This window comes from Electrophorus electricus, chromosome 8 (genome assembly GCF_041902795.1).
Source record: "Electrophorus electricus isolate QZ-2024a chromosome 8, ASM4190279v1, whole genome shotgun sequence".
Classification (NCBI taxonomy): Eukaryota; Metazoa; Chordata; class Actinopteri; order Gymnotiformes; family Gymnotidae; genus Electrophorus; species Electrophorus electricus.
The window spans coordinates 3737501-3755000 of NC_137504.1; the positions used below are offsets into that span (position 1 = coordinate 3737501).

General features: G+C 50.3%; 1 protein-coding gene across 2 annotated transcripts in view; it reads right to left on the minus strand.

Annotated features, from left to right (window-relative positions):
- The window catches only part of gtf3c4 (general transcription factor IIIC, polypeptide 4), a 9720-nt gene extending 7041 nt beyond the window's left edge, over positions 1–2679 (minus strand). Inside the window, exons 1-3 of one of the 2 annotated variants that reach the window (XM_081720016.1) lie at positions 2397–2679; positions 398–2140; positions 1–193 (exon numbers count right to left, since the gene is read on the minus strand). The exon at positions 1–193 is cut by the window's left edge and continues 528 nt beyond it. In XM_081720016.1, coding sequence (XP_081576142.1) covers positions 152–193; positions 398–2140; positions 2397–2663 — 2052 coding nt within the window. In that variant the 5' untranslated portion in view covers positions 2664–2679 and the 3' untranslated portion in view covers positions 1–151. The remainder of the gene's footprint in view (positions 194–397; positions 2141–2396) is intronic. The other variant, XM_027004237.3, reaches the window with a different exon arrangement.
- Between the last annotated feature and the right edge of the window lie 14821 nt (positions 2680–17500).

A 17500-nucleotide genomic window follows, 5' to 3' on the forward strand; every position in this document is an offset into this window, starting at 1 on the left:
GTTGGATTTCTGCAATTGAGTTATATATCAGTGCCATGAAGAGAAATCTGCATATATTTATGTCTGTGTAGTGTGAGTAGTGTTACTATACTATACCACAGCTGTAGGTGTGGTCAAGAAGTGCATTTTAAATGTCACTTGCACCACACAATTACTTGTGTAATACACTCCCTCTGTTGTATAAAAGACAACACTAAAGTAAAAGAAAAAAAAAAAGTCATTTAAAGTCATTTAACTTAAGTGTATATATTTTTATGCATGTTTTATATTTATATAATATATTTATGATCTTTTTGTTCATTCTAACTTCTATTCACATTCACAATTTCAGCACCAATTCCAGCATTGTGTCATTTAAAGGTTAAAAGTAGAAGTATGCATTTGTGTGCGGCCTCACCTTGGCTGCCCTGTCTTCGTTGGTGGGGTCACTGGAGAGGAAGTCGCAGAGCCCCTTGGTGGGGATGCAGGTGTTCTCCGTGATCAGCGTGTGCAGGTACACCTCCCCCAGCACCCGCTTCATGTGCTCGCGCGTCAGGTGCGACTCGGCCTCCTCAATCCAGGCCAAGATTTCGTTCATCTGCTCCTCACCGGCGTCCCCGTCTCCCTCCTTCGCCCCGAGATCTTCCGTGCCGCCGGCCTCCGCTCCTCGCCCCCCGCCGTCCGGCTCGTCCTCCTCGTCGGCCAGGAACGCCTTGCTGTCCTCGTGCGTGGGCCTCCAACGTGCCTCCACGGGGGCCTTGCGCATGGACTGGTACAGGATGCGCAGGAGGAAGAGCTTGAGGCGCCACAGGTAGACGCAGCCCGCCGTGGGCACCTTGTCATCCAGCTCGTCCTGCAAGAAGGGCGGGATGCGTTTGTCCCGCAGCACACGGCAGCGCACCAGGTCCAGCAGGTCCGCCTGCCGGTAGAGGCTCCGCAGCTGCGACTCCAACAGCTCGGCTGCCGCCTCGTCCGGCGTCTTCAGCGTGACGAACTGCACCTGGTACTCGCGCGTCACCGGGTGGAGCCCGTTGACCATGCCCTCGGTGGAGGCCAGCGCCAGGTAGGCGCCGTTGGGGCTGACCGAGATCCCGTGGACGCGCCTGCCGGCCACGCCCTCGGGCAGGGTGATGGCCTGCTGCTTGAAGACCACAGCCACGTCGGTGAACACCGGCGTGAGCTTCTTGACAGTACCGTCCAGTGAGCAGGTGAAGACTGAGCCGCCGTTGCGGCTGGCGCTCATGGAGGTGATGGGAGTGGAGTGCAGACCGGTGACGTGCGAGTTGTGCACGTTCAGCCCGGCCTTGGAGATGAGCAGCAGGCACCAGAAGATGTAGGCGCCACGCGCCGCCACCACCAGGCTACAGTTGCACTTCTGGTGCGGGTGGTACAGCGAGATACAGCGAATGTTGTGCACGGGGATCTGGTCCGTCTCCTGCCACAGTACCACGGGCTGTCTCAGCGTGAAGTAGCCCTTCACCGCCTTCAGGTTGACGGGCAGAATTTTGATGGGCCCCACCGAGCTGCCCACGATCAAGCCGCTCATCCTGCGGCCTCCGTGCTCGTACTCCCACCACGCCAGCACGCTGGGCATCGACACGCCGGACCGGATGGTGTTGCAGGACACCACCGAGCCCTTGCCCTGCACGGGCAGGCGGAACTGCCACACCGCCAGGTCGCCGTTCTCCATCAGCACGGCCAGCAGCACCGTGCCCACATCCTTACACTCGTTGTTGCTCTGCACCTGCTGCGTGTTGCACAGGCCGGACCATTCCATCCGCACGGGTGTCTGCATGCGGTAGCGCCGCCGGAGCTCGTCCGCATCCTCCAGCGAGCCGAGGGGGGCGTCGCCGCTCTGCGTGCAGTAGTCCCTGGACCTCAGCATGTCCCCATACAGCTCGGTGAGGTCCAGGAGCGTAGACCACTGGAGACGCTTGTGGCCGCTGTGGACGGTGAGGCGGCCGTCCAGCATCAGGCAGGCCAGGAGGCAGCGGCCGCTCACATCGCAGCCCAGCGGGGACCAGCTGGTGTACTTGACGCCGCGCAGCGGGCCGCCCTGGGGGTTCAGGACTCTGTCCATCAGAAAAAGCTGCCTCGCTGCTGGGTCGGTACAATTTTCAAGCTTTTCTTTTGCCTTCTTCACTTCATCGTCTGGGCCCACCTGTTAACAGAAAACACCAATACTAAAAAGCTTGGACGGAAGTTAACGCTGATGTTGACAACACTGACAAAACTAAGAAATACGGCATGTAAATAATGCGACACACGCTGGAACATCATCTGAATGCTTCCTGCATCCTTGGGGAAACGCGGATAACTCCCCACTCCCGAAGTGATCTGCAGCCGAGCGCAACACACGCGCGAGAGCAAGACCGTGCACACCGCTGCAGATGCAAGCGCCTTTCCAAGCGAATTACCTTCAGCTCGCATGCGGAGTCCGGAGCTGGGATGTGAGTGCGGTGCAACACTAAATCTTGGCTGTAGCCGTGCACGTCGCACACCAGCTCCACGAGGGACACGCTGCTGGCGGTGGACGCCGCGAGACGGTGGTCTTCCGACCACGCCAGAGGCTCGAGGCCGCTGAACGCGCTCAGCAGTTTAATCGCGGGCTCCCGTTTCACCACGGGCCCGAGCTCGGCCCAAAAATCGTCCTCCGTCCTCGGTTCGTCCGCGGGAGCCGCCATTTTCCGTACGAAAATAACCCCCCCCCCGTCTCGCCTCCCGTCTCCAGGAAGTGACGCAACGGAGAAGGCGTGGCTTCTCCAGCGCACTTTCCCCTGGGTTGCCATGTACGCGTGAATTACACCAGAGTTGCTAGACAAACCAGAAAACGAAACATGGGGCGTAAAAAAGATCGAGGAATTAAAAAACCCCTTTTAAAAGTGATATTCGTAACTTTCGTCAACATTTCACATTATACATATTTCTTTCTGTATTTTTTTTTTTTGTAACACATATATTATTTTGAAAATTCTATATGTATAGAATCGCTTTCCTGGCAATAGGCCCTATAACATCTGGCTGCAAACATTTAAAAAAGCTATTAAAAACGTGTTCTGCAGGTAACATAAACACACGACAGTTGCGACGACAGGGCCTTGTTGCAACCTTTTTTTTTGGCCTAAATTATTCAAACAAATATCAGTGGGACGGACTTCACTGATAGCACCGACTGCAGGAAAAGGGGCTACACTATAAAGGACTGATCATTGCTGGAAAGGCTTTTGTTCATTTTTTAAAATAAGACGTGCACACGGAGCGACTGCTGGACTAACACTCGCATAAAGAGCAGACCAATATTTGCCTTCTGTGGAACAAGCACGCTCAACGTCTCGAGCCAATGACACCTTTTATCTCGTCAGCGCGACAGGTGACGGGTCATTAATCGCCCGCGAGCATACGACGCCCATCAGCTCCAGAGGGGTTTGACGGGCAGCGCGATTTATAATGATCAACCGGGACCATTGTAAGCTCTGGCACGTTGCCCCCTCCCCAAACCACCAGGCTGCGTAGACCCGATGAAGCAAGTGCGACATGCACGGAACCAAACGGTTCGCCCGCTTAACCACAGACGTGGGCAGGGTGACCCCCTTTCCCCGGACATGTCCTCTTTTTGGGACCTAAAAATGTGTCTGGCCGGCATTTCTAAAGTGCCCCAAACGTCCGGGATTTGTCTTTCCTTTCATGTTGCTGTTTGGCTTTCTACAGTCGCCATACACTGTGCGGCTGTTTTTTTTTTGCATCGCTTTGACCATTCTCTATAGGACACAACCGCTCCGTTAGTCAGACTGCTTCACGCCGTGTGTGTGTAGCTACTTCACTAGCGTATGGCCAGAGAGCATACTTGAATAAGTTTACTTTATATATGATCTTTTCTATGACCTTAACAAATGCTCAAACACAGAGCCGGTAGTAGTGTTTTGAGGGTTGGGACGATTATTTATGTATGTATTTATTTATTTATTTATATATGTTTATATATAATTTTTTTGTGATGTCCATTTTGTCCGTGTACAGCGTCCATGTGACAAGAATTTGACAAAAAAAAAAATTACGTAACCACTTCCCCTCTGATTAAATGGTTTTTTTTTAGACTTGTAAGTCTAATAAGACAGAAATTAAAAACGAATCTGACCAAATTGTAAATGTGAAGTGTCCAGAGTTTGCTAAAACGATATTTTCGTGTCTAAAACGGATCTAAGATGTGATTTTGTATCTAAGATTTAATCATCAGGAAAGTATAGGACTACTGAAAAGTGTCTCGTGAAGCATTGATTTTCTTTTCATTTATTCTATGACCATGACATTTAAAAAAAAACTTTATATATATTTTAAAACTTTATATATATATATATATATATATATATATATATATATATATTGTAAGGGTCAGCTGAATGTAGAGAAATAAGATTAACTGGCCATAGGCAATTGTTACTGGTCTTGTAAGTAACTCAATAAATTGGTTAAAAGTGGTTATGTGCAAGTGCCTCCATCTCCACTCCTTCCTCCTCTTTTTTGAAAACCGAAATAAGTTCACCCAAAGTGTGGGTGTGAGTCTACATTGTTAGCTCCTTGCTGCTGGAAACTGCCCACAGTATGAGCCAGCTTTCTGTCTGAATCCAGGCACAGTGCGCTGCCGCGCTCCCAAGAACCAAACCGGCGGCACCGTGGTCAGAAATGTTTAACGGTCCAGGGGTTTCTTTTGTAGTTGGACAAATTATTACAAATCTGTGAAACAAACATACAATGGTCACACAATTATTTTAATCCCAACACCCCCTCCCCTTTCGCTCATTTGTTTCAATAATCAGATATAGAAGTAACCAGGGAGCGCGGTGCCTTATAATCTTAATGAAGCGTGTATGGTATGAATATTTCAGCGGCCCACTGTGCAGCAGTGCTGCGTTTTGACTCAGGATGATCTCTCCTAGACATGTGCGGGATTGCTGGATTAAACATTCATCACTCCTTGTCTCTTAGATTTCCTTCCTGCATCTGAGCTGGTCTAGTCCTACAGGACCGCATGGCTTATCGGATTATGTGTTACAGACTTTAGTTGATGTGTCTTTAGGTATTCATTTCGTATTTGTACCTGGGTAATTGGCTTGGCTGCGTTGGATTTACGTGGACTAATTCTAATAGATCACTGGATGTGTGATATATTTTTTTTCTTAATGAACATTCTGTATAATGGAATGTTACACAAATCCATCCACAAATGCATTTATTTTCTTTGTTATTCTTTTTTATTCATTGTACAGAATAATCATTTATGTTGAGCCTTGCATATAGAAATATGTAGTTAATGTGACACTGGCCTTGGACTTGCAAACCTTTGTGTTCTTGTAGCACTAGCTGGTAACGTTTGCTCCGAGTGTCTGCCTACTTAATTTTTCGGCATTCTCGTCTTTGAATGCATCCTGCCGGCCTGTGTCCTGCAGGGACACAGTAATGGATGGGTTATCTCACGCTCTTTATTCATTCAGCTGGGTGAACCCTGGGGAGAAGTGCTTCAGTGCATTACCCAAAACACACAATCACTGATATAATCGTAATGATGATAATGAAATGTATTTAGAGCATGTCTTTCTCTCTCTCTCTCTCTCTCTCTCTCTCTCTCTCTCTCCCTCACTGTCCCCTTGATTCTCTCCGTTAGTGTTGGAGGAGGAAGTCGTGGGTACTGTCATGGGCAGGAGAGAGGAGTTTGTTGTGCTCCGGCCTCCTGCAGCTCCTCGCAGAGACTGGCTGTGCCGTGCAGGATGGGACGCCAGAGATTAGCCGTCAGAGCCGAGGGCTTTGCACGCCTCGTGTGCCGTCAACTGCGAAGGCTTACCTGACAGGTGGTGCTCTCTCTCAAATCCTGCACGGTGTCCTGCGCCACGTCCTGCGCTGGGGCCACGCCGGGTGGGAACGGGCCCCTCTTCTCTACCTGCAGACGTCACGCGGGACTCGGGCGGACCACAGCCAAATCTCTCCTCAGTAAGAGCCTAGCGATTTGTGATCGCCCAGGGGGGGCTACTCGCACAGACACTTTTCCCTAGTACATTGATCGTTGTGCACAAAGAAACTTTTAAAAGAGAAGGGCATATCAACTTATCATAACACTGGTGTTGAGGAATGCACCGAGCATATTTTATTTTGTAATGTTGAAAGATTGTGGAAGACACATGAAATCTGCCTTGCGTTCAATATCAAAGCTTATGTTTGATATACTGTGCTGTTCAGGCCTTTGCACCTGGAAGATAATATGAATGATCTGGATAATCTGGGTACTCTGATGACTAGCACTGAAAAGTTTCTGAAAGATTGTTCTAGAGCAATGTAGGGGAAATGAGTCCCTGAAGTGTTTTGAGTGCCTAACATATTTTATTAAAAAATGTGCACTTGGGTTAATCTACTTTTATTTCTCCTTAGAATTGTGCCTCATTAAAAGAAATGGAAATTTACATATGCTAAAAAAAGCCAAGGAGACAAATGAGTAATCGTATGTATGTATAGTGATAATAGATTAATAATTCATGTTGTATAATGATTAATTAAAAAGGCTTCAGGTCCTGTGGCAGGTATAGCCTGAAACATACTGACAGTCCCATGTGGGTCCCAGAACATGGGAACATCTGAACTTTCTCTCGCTCTCTCTCTCTTCCTCAGCCTTTTTCTCGTACTGTCTCTGCTATATGCAGAAGCAGTGCAGTGTTATTTTGGTACTTTTGCGACAGTAAGTACCTTCTTTTACATTTTCCTGAAATGCTCTACACTGTCTACAACCAGCTCTCATGGTTCATGCACAAAAGTCTTGAGTAGGTACACATTATGCGGTCTTAACATCCACAGTAATCTCTTCAGGCTTCTGTACCACAGGTTCCACCACTTTATTGTGTATTTCAAGGTGTCAGCTGTGTTCTGAAAGTCTGGGTTTTTGTCTTTTTCACCTTTCACCACTGCCACCGCTCGGGGGGCGGGGCCGGGTCAGGTGAGGCCCGGCTGTCCGTTGGCCCGGCGCTGGCAGCTGGCACCAGGCAGGGCAATGCCCCGCGGCAGTGCTAAGGCAGGGCCGCAAGGGCCAAGGCCCCGGCCGGCTCTCACCCCCGTCTCCCCCGTGCTAATGGAACAGGGCTCGGCTGCCCATATGGCACTTGTGGGAGCGGTGGTGCTCAGGAGGCTGGCACACGCTGCCCACCGCCACTCTGCTGTTCGATATGAGAGAGGACAGATCCGCGCCGGGCTCTGCCCGCCGCCCGACAGCCTAATGGATGGCTCTGGTGATTGGACAACACCGGGTGAAGCCTTTGTGAACTCGCCAGTAAGTCGGAACCCAAACGTGGCCAGCAGAGAAAATGAGCGCTCAGGTTGGCGGACGTCCTTGACGAGTTTTGTTTACTTGGAACTGGTGGCATTAAAGCTGCAGGTCCTTTCCTGCGCTCCTCGCCGTTACCTCCGGTGTGGATGTGTGGAAACGGGGTAACTGAAGGAAGTTTCCACAGAAGTAGACGAGGGTTTGATTTATGCATCTTCGTGGGCCCACCACCCTGATGAAGAGTGACGTGATCGACAGGCAGCCCTTTACAGCTCAATAAACCGACGAAAAATTGACCACAGCCAACGCAGATGCTGGTGATGTATAGTCCTTTGTGGTTTGGTTGAGGTGGGTAGAGGCAAGGACGTCCTTCAGGGGGAGGTCAAGGAAACGTTTTCCGGCTAGAATCTATCAGTGGAGCGAGCGTGAACCAGAGCCTGGGAAGGGGGCGGGCTGCTGACAGCAGAGGCATCACCGGGATTTGGCTGACCACATCCTCACCTCCCTGCTCTTTGACCTTTGACCTTTGGGCAGGTTCGAGTGCACCGTGTGCCTGAGCAAGCGCAGGTTCACGTCAGTCCTCGCATAACCAACGCTTAGATCCCCTTATCCCTCGTATTGTGCCATACAGGCACTTCTCAAACGGAACTTAAAGTACCACACGAGGCAGACACCTGCGATTTGTAGCAGGGACCTAAAAAAACAAAACAAACAAAAAAAAAACAACCCACCACAGCAGCTAATTATAAGAGAGTCAGCAGAAAATGTTCCAGTTTGACATAATGGTGCCCTGATTTTTCTTATGCGAATATATTCGTGTACAAACCAAGGCCAGACTGTTAAGCAGGTCACTCTGTGAGCATCACTTCCCTTTCCTACCATCACCCACCTCCCTGGAACTGGAACAAAAGCCCCCCCCCCCCTCCGCAAACCCCCCCACCCCCCACCTCTCTGTTTTATTGGTGACAGCTGCCATGAAACAACCTCGCGGAGTGAGAGGAATGATGTGTCAGTGGAAGGTCCTTTAGCCTGCGCTGCTAATCTGTCACATGCGGTTTGTTGTTTACTGTTCCTTCCTTCGGCTCGCCGACCGGCCGGTGGCGCACCTCGTGCCGTAATGGCGACAGATGCTGACCCGTGGAAGTGTGAATCTTGCCGATTTCCCCCCGCTGCCAACCTGTAAATTACAGCTATCGGGAGTAATTAGACCCGATAAAACCATTCCAAGCATCATCCCCCACATGCCACCCTATCACTCTCACTCTCACTCTTTCTCTCTTCCCTTTGACTTTATCTCCTCTCTCCCCCCCCCATCTCGATCCCAGTCTCTCCCTTTTGGCCTGCCAGTGACACGAGAGAGGAGGATTTGGGAGGCACAGGGTTGTTGGCACTGCCCGATCCCACAGTTAACCTGTCTGTGACTTTCTCCTCTTATTACTTATCACTGTTCTCCTCTCCAGGCAGAGAGGAACACACTATCCTACAGAAAAGCACAGCTGTGGCTGCACAAACACCTGCCTTTTTCACATTTTTGGATTGGCTAAAGGTCTTTGCTTTTTTTTTTTTTTTTTTTTTTTGCGTGTTTGTGTGTTTGTTTTGTTTCGTAGGTGCTTACTCGAGAACTTGATATGAGTTTTTCATTACTAGACACTTCAAGCTGCGCCTCTTTGCAGTGTCTATTTTTGCCACTGAGGTGATTGAAAGGTGTTAGGTGACCGTCACCCTGCTCCACCGTTCCCTCGAAAATACTGCGCCCAAGCTGCACCCGAGGCGCACGAATATTTTATGTCTCTTTGCTGTGTCTGTGTCTGTATTTTATATTGTATGCAAACTAATAGCCCCATTTACAGGTTAATTCCTCCAGCTTTGAGAGGATTTGAGTGGGATGCGGTATGTGTGAATGGTGCTGCACGCGGGCGAGTCCGCTTCACCGGCGAAGCAGGGCTGAGGGAGGGTAGGGGTTGTGGGTGGGAGCTCAGCCCCCGTCCTCTCCGTGGGCCTGGCACGGGCAGCCGCAACCTGCTGCTCCACGCTGCCCTCTGCTGCCAGACTCCCTCCTAAAAGCAGGGTTCATGGCCCTTTAAGGAACTCACCTGATGCTAAAGGTCACACAGCCAGGTCTTGTCATCCTCGCGCTACGACCCACTCCTCCTCCTCCTCCTCCTCCTCCTCCTCCTCCTCCTCTCCCTTTCCACCGCTCCGCCGTCCCTCAGCGGCCACTTCCTGACTGCCGGAGCCAATCGGCTTCCGCCATCTCCTCCTCCGCCACCAATGCGGAGCGGCAATCTGTCACCCGGGCACTGGAGGACGCCACCCTGCTGGTCACCTTCCGCACACCGCCATAATGGCTTCTGGCAGCCCTAGAAAGATAAGTGATAGGATACGGGCAGAAATAGAGGAAGAGTGAGGGAGAGAGAGAACGAGGGCAGAGGAGAACGACTGACCGAGGGTTGGCGATGGGGGTCAGTTGGTTTAAAAGTCGCGCTCACTTACTGACCGCAGTCGCACCTTACCGCAAAGCACTCCACCCTCCTCCCACCCCTGCACAAAAAACCCCACCCCACCCCACCCCCTGCTCCGCCTCCACCCCACCCAGGCTTGGCCCAGTCGCTTTGCGCGATACTTCAGTGAATAAATGAGTCGTTTTAATCCGACTGACAAGCTGGCATTGCCCAGTCCTGCCCTCCATCTGTACTGGCGGCCAGCTCAGCGGCAGGCCCTGGGCAGCACCGTGTGCCAATCCAACACGCTCACAGCTTATCCTGGCTGCAGCTTCAGGGACAGAAGGGTTAGACCACCGCGCGGCCGCTACCCTCCGTACCAAAGAGCTATTTATATAAGAAAGGGATTAACCGCCTCAGTCTTTGATGGACTGGAACAAAGGTTGAGGAAAAAAGAGGCTTCTTAATTATTAATTCATTTCCGGCATTCTGGTTCCAGCGAAATATTTTGAGCTTCTTGTGGAGTTATGTTGCGTGATGGGAACCAAAGCCGAGTTATGCTCTTGTTTGAAGCGTAAAAAAATATCGTTGTTTAGTTAGTCATGCATTATGCAGAGCATATGACGGTAGAAGCATGCGGATATAATGACTCTTAAACCGCACACAGTCTGAAAAGACTCACATCGGTGAGATCACCTCACTCTCTGCATTTGCGCGTCATAGCACCCAGAACGTGAGGAGTTCCAGGTTTGCGTCCACACGTGCGCGTGTTTGCACCAGCCGCCTCAGCACACGTCGCTTGCTCGCTTTGATTAAGGCCTCAGACATCACATGTGCACCTCCTGATGAGGAAACTGCTGCGTGTCTTTGAGCAGCACTCTGTCTGCTTAATTATTCCCCTTAATGAACGACTCGTTAATGACCTACACGTTCAGCTACGCTGCTTTTTACACTTCGGCGCCTGCGCTCATTTGTTAGTCAATGTACAATCAATCGCTCGCGGTGTCGCTGTGCAGCGAGCGGCGACCGGGCGCGGAACCTGTAACTCCAGAGCGGAACCGCGGTGGCAGGTGGGGGAAAAAAAACCCTTAGGTCACGCCGCTTAAGTTAAAGCAACACCATGCGGACGTTAGCTTAGAACCACTAGCTGGCTAGTTGGGCTGGGGTCTGTAAGACTCATTTGCATAATCGTGACTGGTCACCTTGAATTTTCAGTTGTTGTCAAAAGTGAATGCATTACGTTTCATCGCTTTAAATGTCTACAGTTGGTCTACCATTTGTTGACAGACCAGGGGTCATACATTAGCATATTCACGACCATTCATATTAATAGTCATGTTAATCGTTTTTATTATTATTATTATTATTATTATTATTATTCAACTCATGTCTGTTTTGTTTTTTCCAAGGTGGATTGGGGGGGGGGGTGCTCAGAAAGTAGAAGGACCAGATCGGGGATCGTCCATGTCTAAGCTCTGATCCCGCCTGTAGCTCAGAGTAGCACTGCTGCTTGCTCTGCTCCACTCAGGGGTTAATTCTTTCCTGTCGTCCTTGGCACGGGCCGGGCATGCAGCAACATGGCACAGGGCTCTTGCTCCCACGGAACACAGGCTCACAGGCACAGAGAGAGCGTGTGATAGAAACACTGGCAAACAGGCGCTAAACCCTGCGCTCCATTTCCTCTTTCCTCTCCATGTGTCTCTGCTTTCGCTGGGCTCTCGCGCTTCCTCTTGACCAGGTGGCGGCTCTTAAAACATGGCCTGGGAGCTTCTAACCGGCCCAGTAGGCATGGTTTTTTTTGTCTGGGGCTTGAGGCCTGTGGGCTCGGGTGAGGGGGATGCTGGGTAATTGAGTCTCAGCTCCCTTCCAGGCTCTGGCTCGCTTTGGCAATTTTGGGTGCTCCGCACACGGAAAGCAGAAAATCTGCATTTATGTTTCTCTTGGACCCGCGTGCACTATCCAGGCCTACTGAGAACGTGATGATTTAACACACCCCACAAATGCCTCCCAGTCCCCACCTCTGCTCACTCACAAATGACTCATAAGTCAACGAGAAACCACTAGCACAGGCAGGTGTTGTGCTTAGAACCGACTCCGAGTCGGTAACGTGCGCTGCAGTATTTGCATATCGGCTCCACTGTTCTAACCTCGTGTTTCTGCTTGAACGCAAGCACCCATTAATTACAAGTCCCTCAGTGCAGGGCTGTTAAATGGGACGGCAGCCTGCACTTCTGCAGGAGGAGGTGCGGGACCGACCTGCAGTGCGAAGAGCCCCTGTAGCCTTGGCTTCCCTGCTGAGCAGGACCCAGAGCTGGGGATCATGTCTGTTTGATTGGCCCAGTGCCTCAGCCAGCAAATCTTTGGCCTTTGATCCTGTGAGTGCACAGAAGAGGGGCTTTGACCGAGAGCGGGGCGGTTTGCCGTCTGTGGGAGATTAGACACCCCCATCACTCGGTTGTAGTTTCACCAAAACGGCTTTGCCCTTTTTTTGTTCCGTTAAAAGCAACTTACTGCATGTCTCCCGCTGGGTGTCTATGGTGTGGGTGTTCGCCGGCCCGGTTTGGTAAAGCCGCGTGGCCTCTTTGGAAATTGGTTATAAAAACACCTCCTTTAATGTGCCATCCACTCAGGTCCCGGAGAGCGAAAAGAACATCATTCGATTATTTAGGTTGGCGCCAGACCTCGACAGCTGGGTAGCGGCAGAAGCCAAAAGTGAAATAAATCACGGAGTTTATTTTATTAAGTGGGTTAATATGTGAAAATGGTGTGTAATGTTTTATTCAGTGTTGGGGCAGGGACGTTTGTAGTGGGACACGACCGTGCTCTGCGTGCCGCGTGCGGATATGAGAAAGCGACGTCCCTTTCCCGTGCTCTGGGACTCTCTGCACGCTGAGGACTTGGAGTGATACCCACCTCTCAGGCCATTCCATATTAAACAAGTGCTTTGTAATTGTGCCATCATTACTATTCATCACAAATAAATACTTAAGCACGGAAAGCTTAGCAGCCTGCTGTTTTACAGTTCCCTGTTATTTCTGCGGCCGGCACGTCTGGCCGCCTCCCCAGTCTTTCACCCGGGCTGTTCCTCTGCCCTTCAGCTCAGCAGGACTGAGAGAGAGAGAGAGAGAGAGAGAGAGAGAGAGAGAAAAGGGTGACTTGCACTAGCCATATCCACCCTGCAATCCCTGGCAGTCCATGTCATTGTGCCCTCACTGTTACCTGAACCCCTCCCCATTCAACACGCTGTGTGTGTCCCCAGCCACACAGCTGCCTTCCAGTTCAAAAGCTACTCTCTCTCTCTCTCTCTCTCTCTCTCTCTCTACCGCTTTCCCTCTCTCACACACACACACACACACACACACACACACACACACACACACACACACACACACACACACACACGCACACCGACCCACATGTGTGGGACCCAGGGGCAGGAGTGGGCTGAACTCCTCGCCCTCCTCTGCTGCCGCTTTTTGGAAGGTGATCCAGCTCCTTCCCTGCCATCTGAGCCAGATAGCACGGTTGTGCTGCGTTCCTCTGCGGGCCGGGCCGAGCCGGGCCGGGCTGGCGCTGCTGCTGGCTGGCTGGCTGGCTGACTGGCTGGCTGGCTGGCTGGCTGCTGGAGGCTTGGCCGGCAGAGCGGACGCCCGGCGCCGGGCGCTGGGTTTTGCGCTGATGAATTGCAGGCGCAATGCGCGGCGGCAGCCGGTGAGCCGAGCCAGCGAGTGGCCGTCAAGCCCCATCAGCGGCTGCCTCCGTGAAGGGGGAAATCGCGGAGACAGCACTGACAGCTTAATTTAACACCGCACTGGAGTGAGACTGCGCTCGGGATAATTGATAACGCCGCTGCGGCGTGCACGCACCCTCACGCACGCACACACACACCCCCACGCGTCCCAAAGACCACAGGATTGGTCCCTAAGGGAGGCCTGTATTGCACTTATGCGCTAGCACTGCTGGTTAATTGCGGATTGGTATGAAGCGCGCGGCTGTGCTGCGCGGGGAAGCAGCGGTGTAGGCCGATTTTCCCAGCAGCATGGCTATAGAATCCCACTCTGTCATCAATCACCACGTCCGAATCATGCTATCTGCTGTATGGTGCTGCACATTTGCAGCCGCTGTCAGTCAGTGCGAGAAATCTGAGTGAACGTGTTTGAGTAAAAATCCTCCCTTTCTCGCTCCCTCATGATGGCGGAGAAGGAGATCCCTGGAGCGCTGGCACTGTGTGCTACGCAGACGCCGGCAGGGAAACGTTTCTGTCGGAACCGCTCTCCGGCGACGGGAAGAAGATGGAGCCGGGAGTCGGAGCGGAATGGTCCGTGCCCTCCCTCACCCCCGTGGCTCGGAATAAGCTGGGAAATAAATAAGGATGGAACGCTAGCAGAGCCATCCAGTGTGTCAGGCAGCCATAATCCCCTTTTAATTTCCTTTTGGAGCCTGTGCCAGGGCGCTGGCTAATGCTGGCTGCCCGTGATGCTAGTGCAGCCCGGGTGACTGTCCAGGACCGTGGTGGGTGGGGGGGTGGAGCTGGGGGTCTTTACTGAGATCCCGAAGAAGAGTATACAATAACAAGGCTAGGCCTTCATAGCCTTTACACGGCCTGCTTTCTGTTTGCTCAACACTCCAAGGGGATTTTCTGTGTCACTCGCGCATACACACACACACACACACACACACACACACACACACAATATGCATGCACATTCATTTTAACACACGCCATGGAAATGGACTTCCTTCGCTACACCCGTCTTCATGCACACGAGGCAGAAATCACTCTATAAGAAGCTATTTATATCTTCATTTATACAGGCTGGCTGTGATGTATGGGTCACACACCCTCTGTCTCCCAATCCCTTTCAATCCCACAACGCCCAGAGTAATATCTCCTCTTGAACAGCAATTTATTTTCCTCCTGTAGTGGAGTTATTTAAAAGAAAAGGTCTCATCATTAAAATGTATACTTTCGCAGCGCAGGGGGGCAAAGGGCAGTCGGCAAACGCCTCTTCTTCCCTCGGTTCACGTTATGAAAGTGCGAGAGACAGTAGAGGAGAGAGAACGGCCAAGAAAGGAATGGGAAAATGGAGCATGTCTTTGTAACATATTTGCCCATAAGGTGGGTTCAGACTAACAAAATGGAGAAGGTTAAAGTTATCCGGCGAGATGAGCGGATTTCTCATGACATTTCCGTGCAGCGGGGGGTACAGTAACGCTCCCGCACGGCTTATTATGGCCGCGGCGGAGGTCCGCGCCGCCGACGGCCGTGTTCCGCCTCCGTCACGGACCTGTGGGGTTTTTTTTGCTCCTTCCTCACTGCACGCAGAGGCAGAATTTCAACGTTTGCATATGGCGGAGGCTTTTCCTTTCATGTTCTGGAGGAGAGTCTTGCTCATGTCTCCTCCGAAACCCTCTGGCCAGCTAAAGGGTTATTCCTGCGTGAGTCTGCCAGTCTGATCCCCTCCACCAGCTGAAGTAATTAAAGGGTTATTAGTAAACAGATACTCATGCTCACTTACTTGTGCCAACTGTTTCATGCCATCTGCTGCCTGTGTGCGTGGTTTTGACATTGAGGGGTATCGGGAGGAACAGGCACGGGTGTTCACCTCGGAGGTGACATGCAACACTAAACACACAAGTATTATTAGGCAGTGATAGAATAGTCTTTGATAACAGTCAGATAACATGGGTCTTACTGTGTGTGTGTGTGTGTGTTTATGTGTGTGTATGCTCACAAATGTGCATATGTGTGTGCATTACAGTCTAATTTGATCATTCATCCTTTGCAATGAGAAGTTTTACATCTGTTTTATTGATGCCATATTTTATTTACTGTTTTGATTTCAAGGCAAATGATTTTATTACAATCACAGGCTACAGTATTCTTCATCTTAGCTCAGACTCTGTCTCTCACAACTCCTCTTTTTGATCCTGCTCTCTCTCTCTCTCTCTCTCTCTCTCTCTCTCTCTCTCTCTCTCTCTCTCTCTCTCTCTCTCTCACTCACTTTCCCTCTGTCTATCCACCACTTTCTTTTTTTTTTATCCATTTTATTTTCAGTAATATTGAAAGGATTAACCCCTCTGGCCCTTGGTGGTTACTGTTTCATTTTATTCTTATTAAAATCTTAAGAACTTCTTTATTATTCCTGTATGATACTACCTCAATAATCTGAAGCCCTCTCTTCTTGTGTGCTGCAGGGTGTGTGTGTTTGTGTATGTTTGTGTGCGTGCAAGCACATGAGTGTGTGTGTGTGTGTGTGTGTGTGCGTGCGCGTGTGTGTGTGTGTCTATGAGCTTGTGGGTGTGGAGTGTGTAGTCATGTGTGTGTGGGTGTCTTGCTGGCACAATGCACATGGTCTGGTCTCACTTTAGCCAGACCAGAATGAAATTTGTGTGTGTGTGTGTGTGTGTGTGTGTGTGAGCATTAGTGTATGTCTATGAATTTGTGAACACAAAGGTGAAGTGTGATGGCCATTGTAATGTAATAATTGAACAGCTGTATAGAATGTCAGACATTATTCTGTGATTTCCACCTTGCAGACATGGTGTAGCCTACTGTTATAGTCTCAGTCGTCTCCGCATCTCAGCAATGCAGACACCTGCACTGTCTCTCACTCACTCACTCAGGAAATCTGTGAGTATGCCAGCTTACAGCAAACTGCATTGATTTTGTGACACGTTGAGTTTGTCTAGAGGAATAACATCAAGAATGTTGTCACAGCAAAGCTTAGTGGATCACACCTGTGATTTCAGCAGCTTCTGTGACCTGGGGCGGCTTATACAGGAACATGGGAATGGGTGGGTGTACGGGTGGGATGAATCGGTGTGTGCGAGTGTGTGAAGGAAAGCAGGGCACCTGGAACTTCAAGCTAGTCATTTTGTCACTGTCACATGTCTATCTTCATTTCTTTTTCTGCTGTACAGACCCTGAACGTTTGTCCTTTTTGATGCTGAGTCCCAAATACACCATTTTTATCATGCGAGGTGAGCGGCTTTGTTGTCTCGTGCGAGGTGTGCCATGATTATGGCTTCGTTCTCACTTTAAGCACTGTACTGACAATGATTTTGATTGATTCTCTTATTATTGGAATTGTAAAATTGTTCTTGCAATTTTAAGTGCACATTTTTCAAAAGAAATCACACCTGCTCAAGGCGAAAACAAGTAAAAAAATAACCGCATTTCTGCGAAACAAAACAAAACATTCTTCCTGTTATCTTAACGATTTCATACTCTTGATGAAATAACGTACAGACTCCACCCATGTGATTTCCTCTCACAGATTTTACTTAGCCACCTCTGCAGCCGTGAGCGTGGGGTGCTGTGCTTTAGGATTAAAGTAACTCAGGAGTGAAGGAACTGCGCATAGGACAGTTGCAGCACAGGACGCCTGGGCAGTGTGAAGCCTCCCTCCCTGCCGCAGTGCCTGCAAGAGACGAGCAGACAGCCCTTCTCCTCGCTGGCAAACAGACATAACCAACCCCCTCTCCCCAGCCACCGCACTGAGGTCGCGGCGTCAAAATGACTCTTTTTATTACAGTTCATAAACACTGGCTCCCCCAGTGGCCCTGGGAAATTTCCCATAAACTTTGATCAAACAGACGTCAGCCTCCCTGGTTTTAAGCACCTCTCTCTGTGTGTGAAAATAGCCCTGCTCAATCATCAGTGAGGATAAAACAGGGAAAACAGAGCAAATAGCAGTGCAGTCAACGTATCGAGTCATTATTAGGCCCATCGCTGGGGGAATAGATTTCATATAAAAACAATAATTGTCTGTTCTCC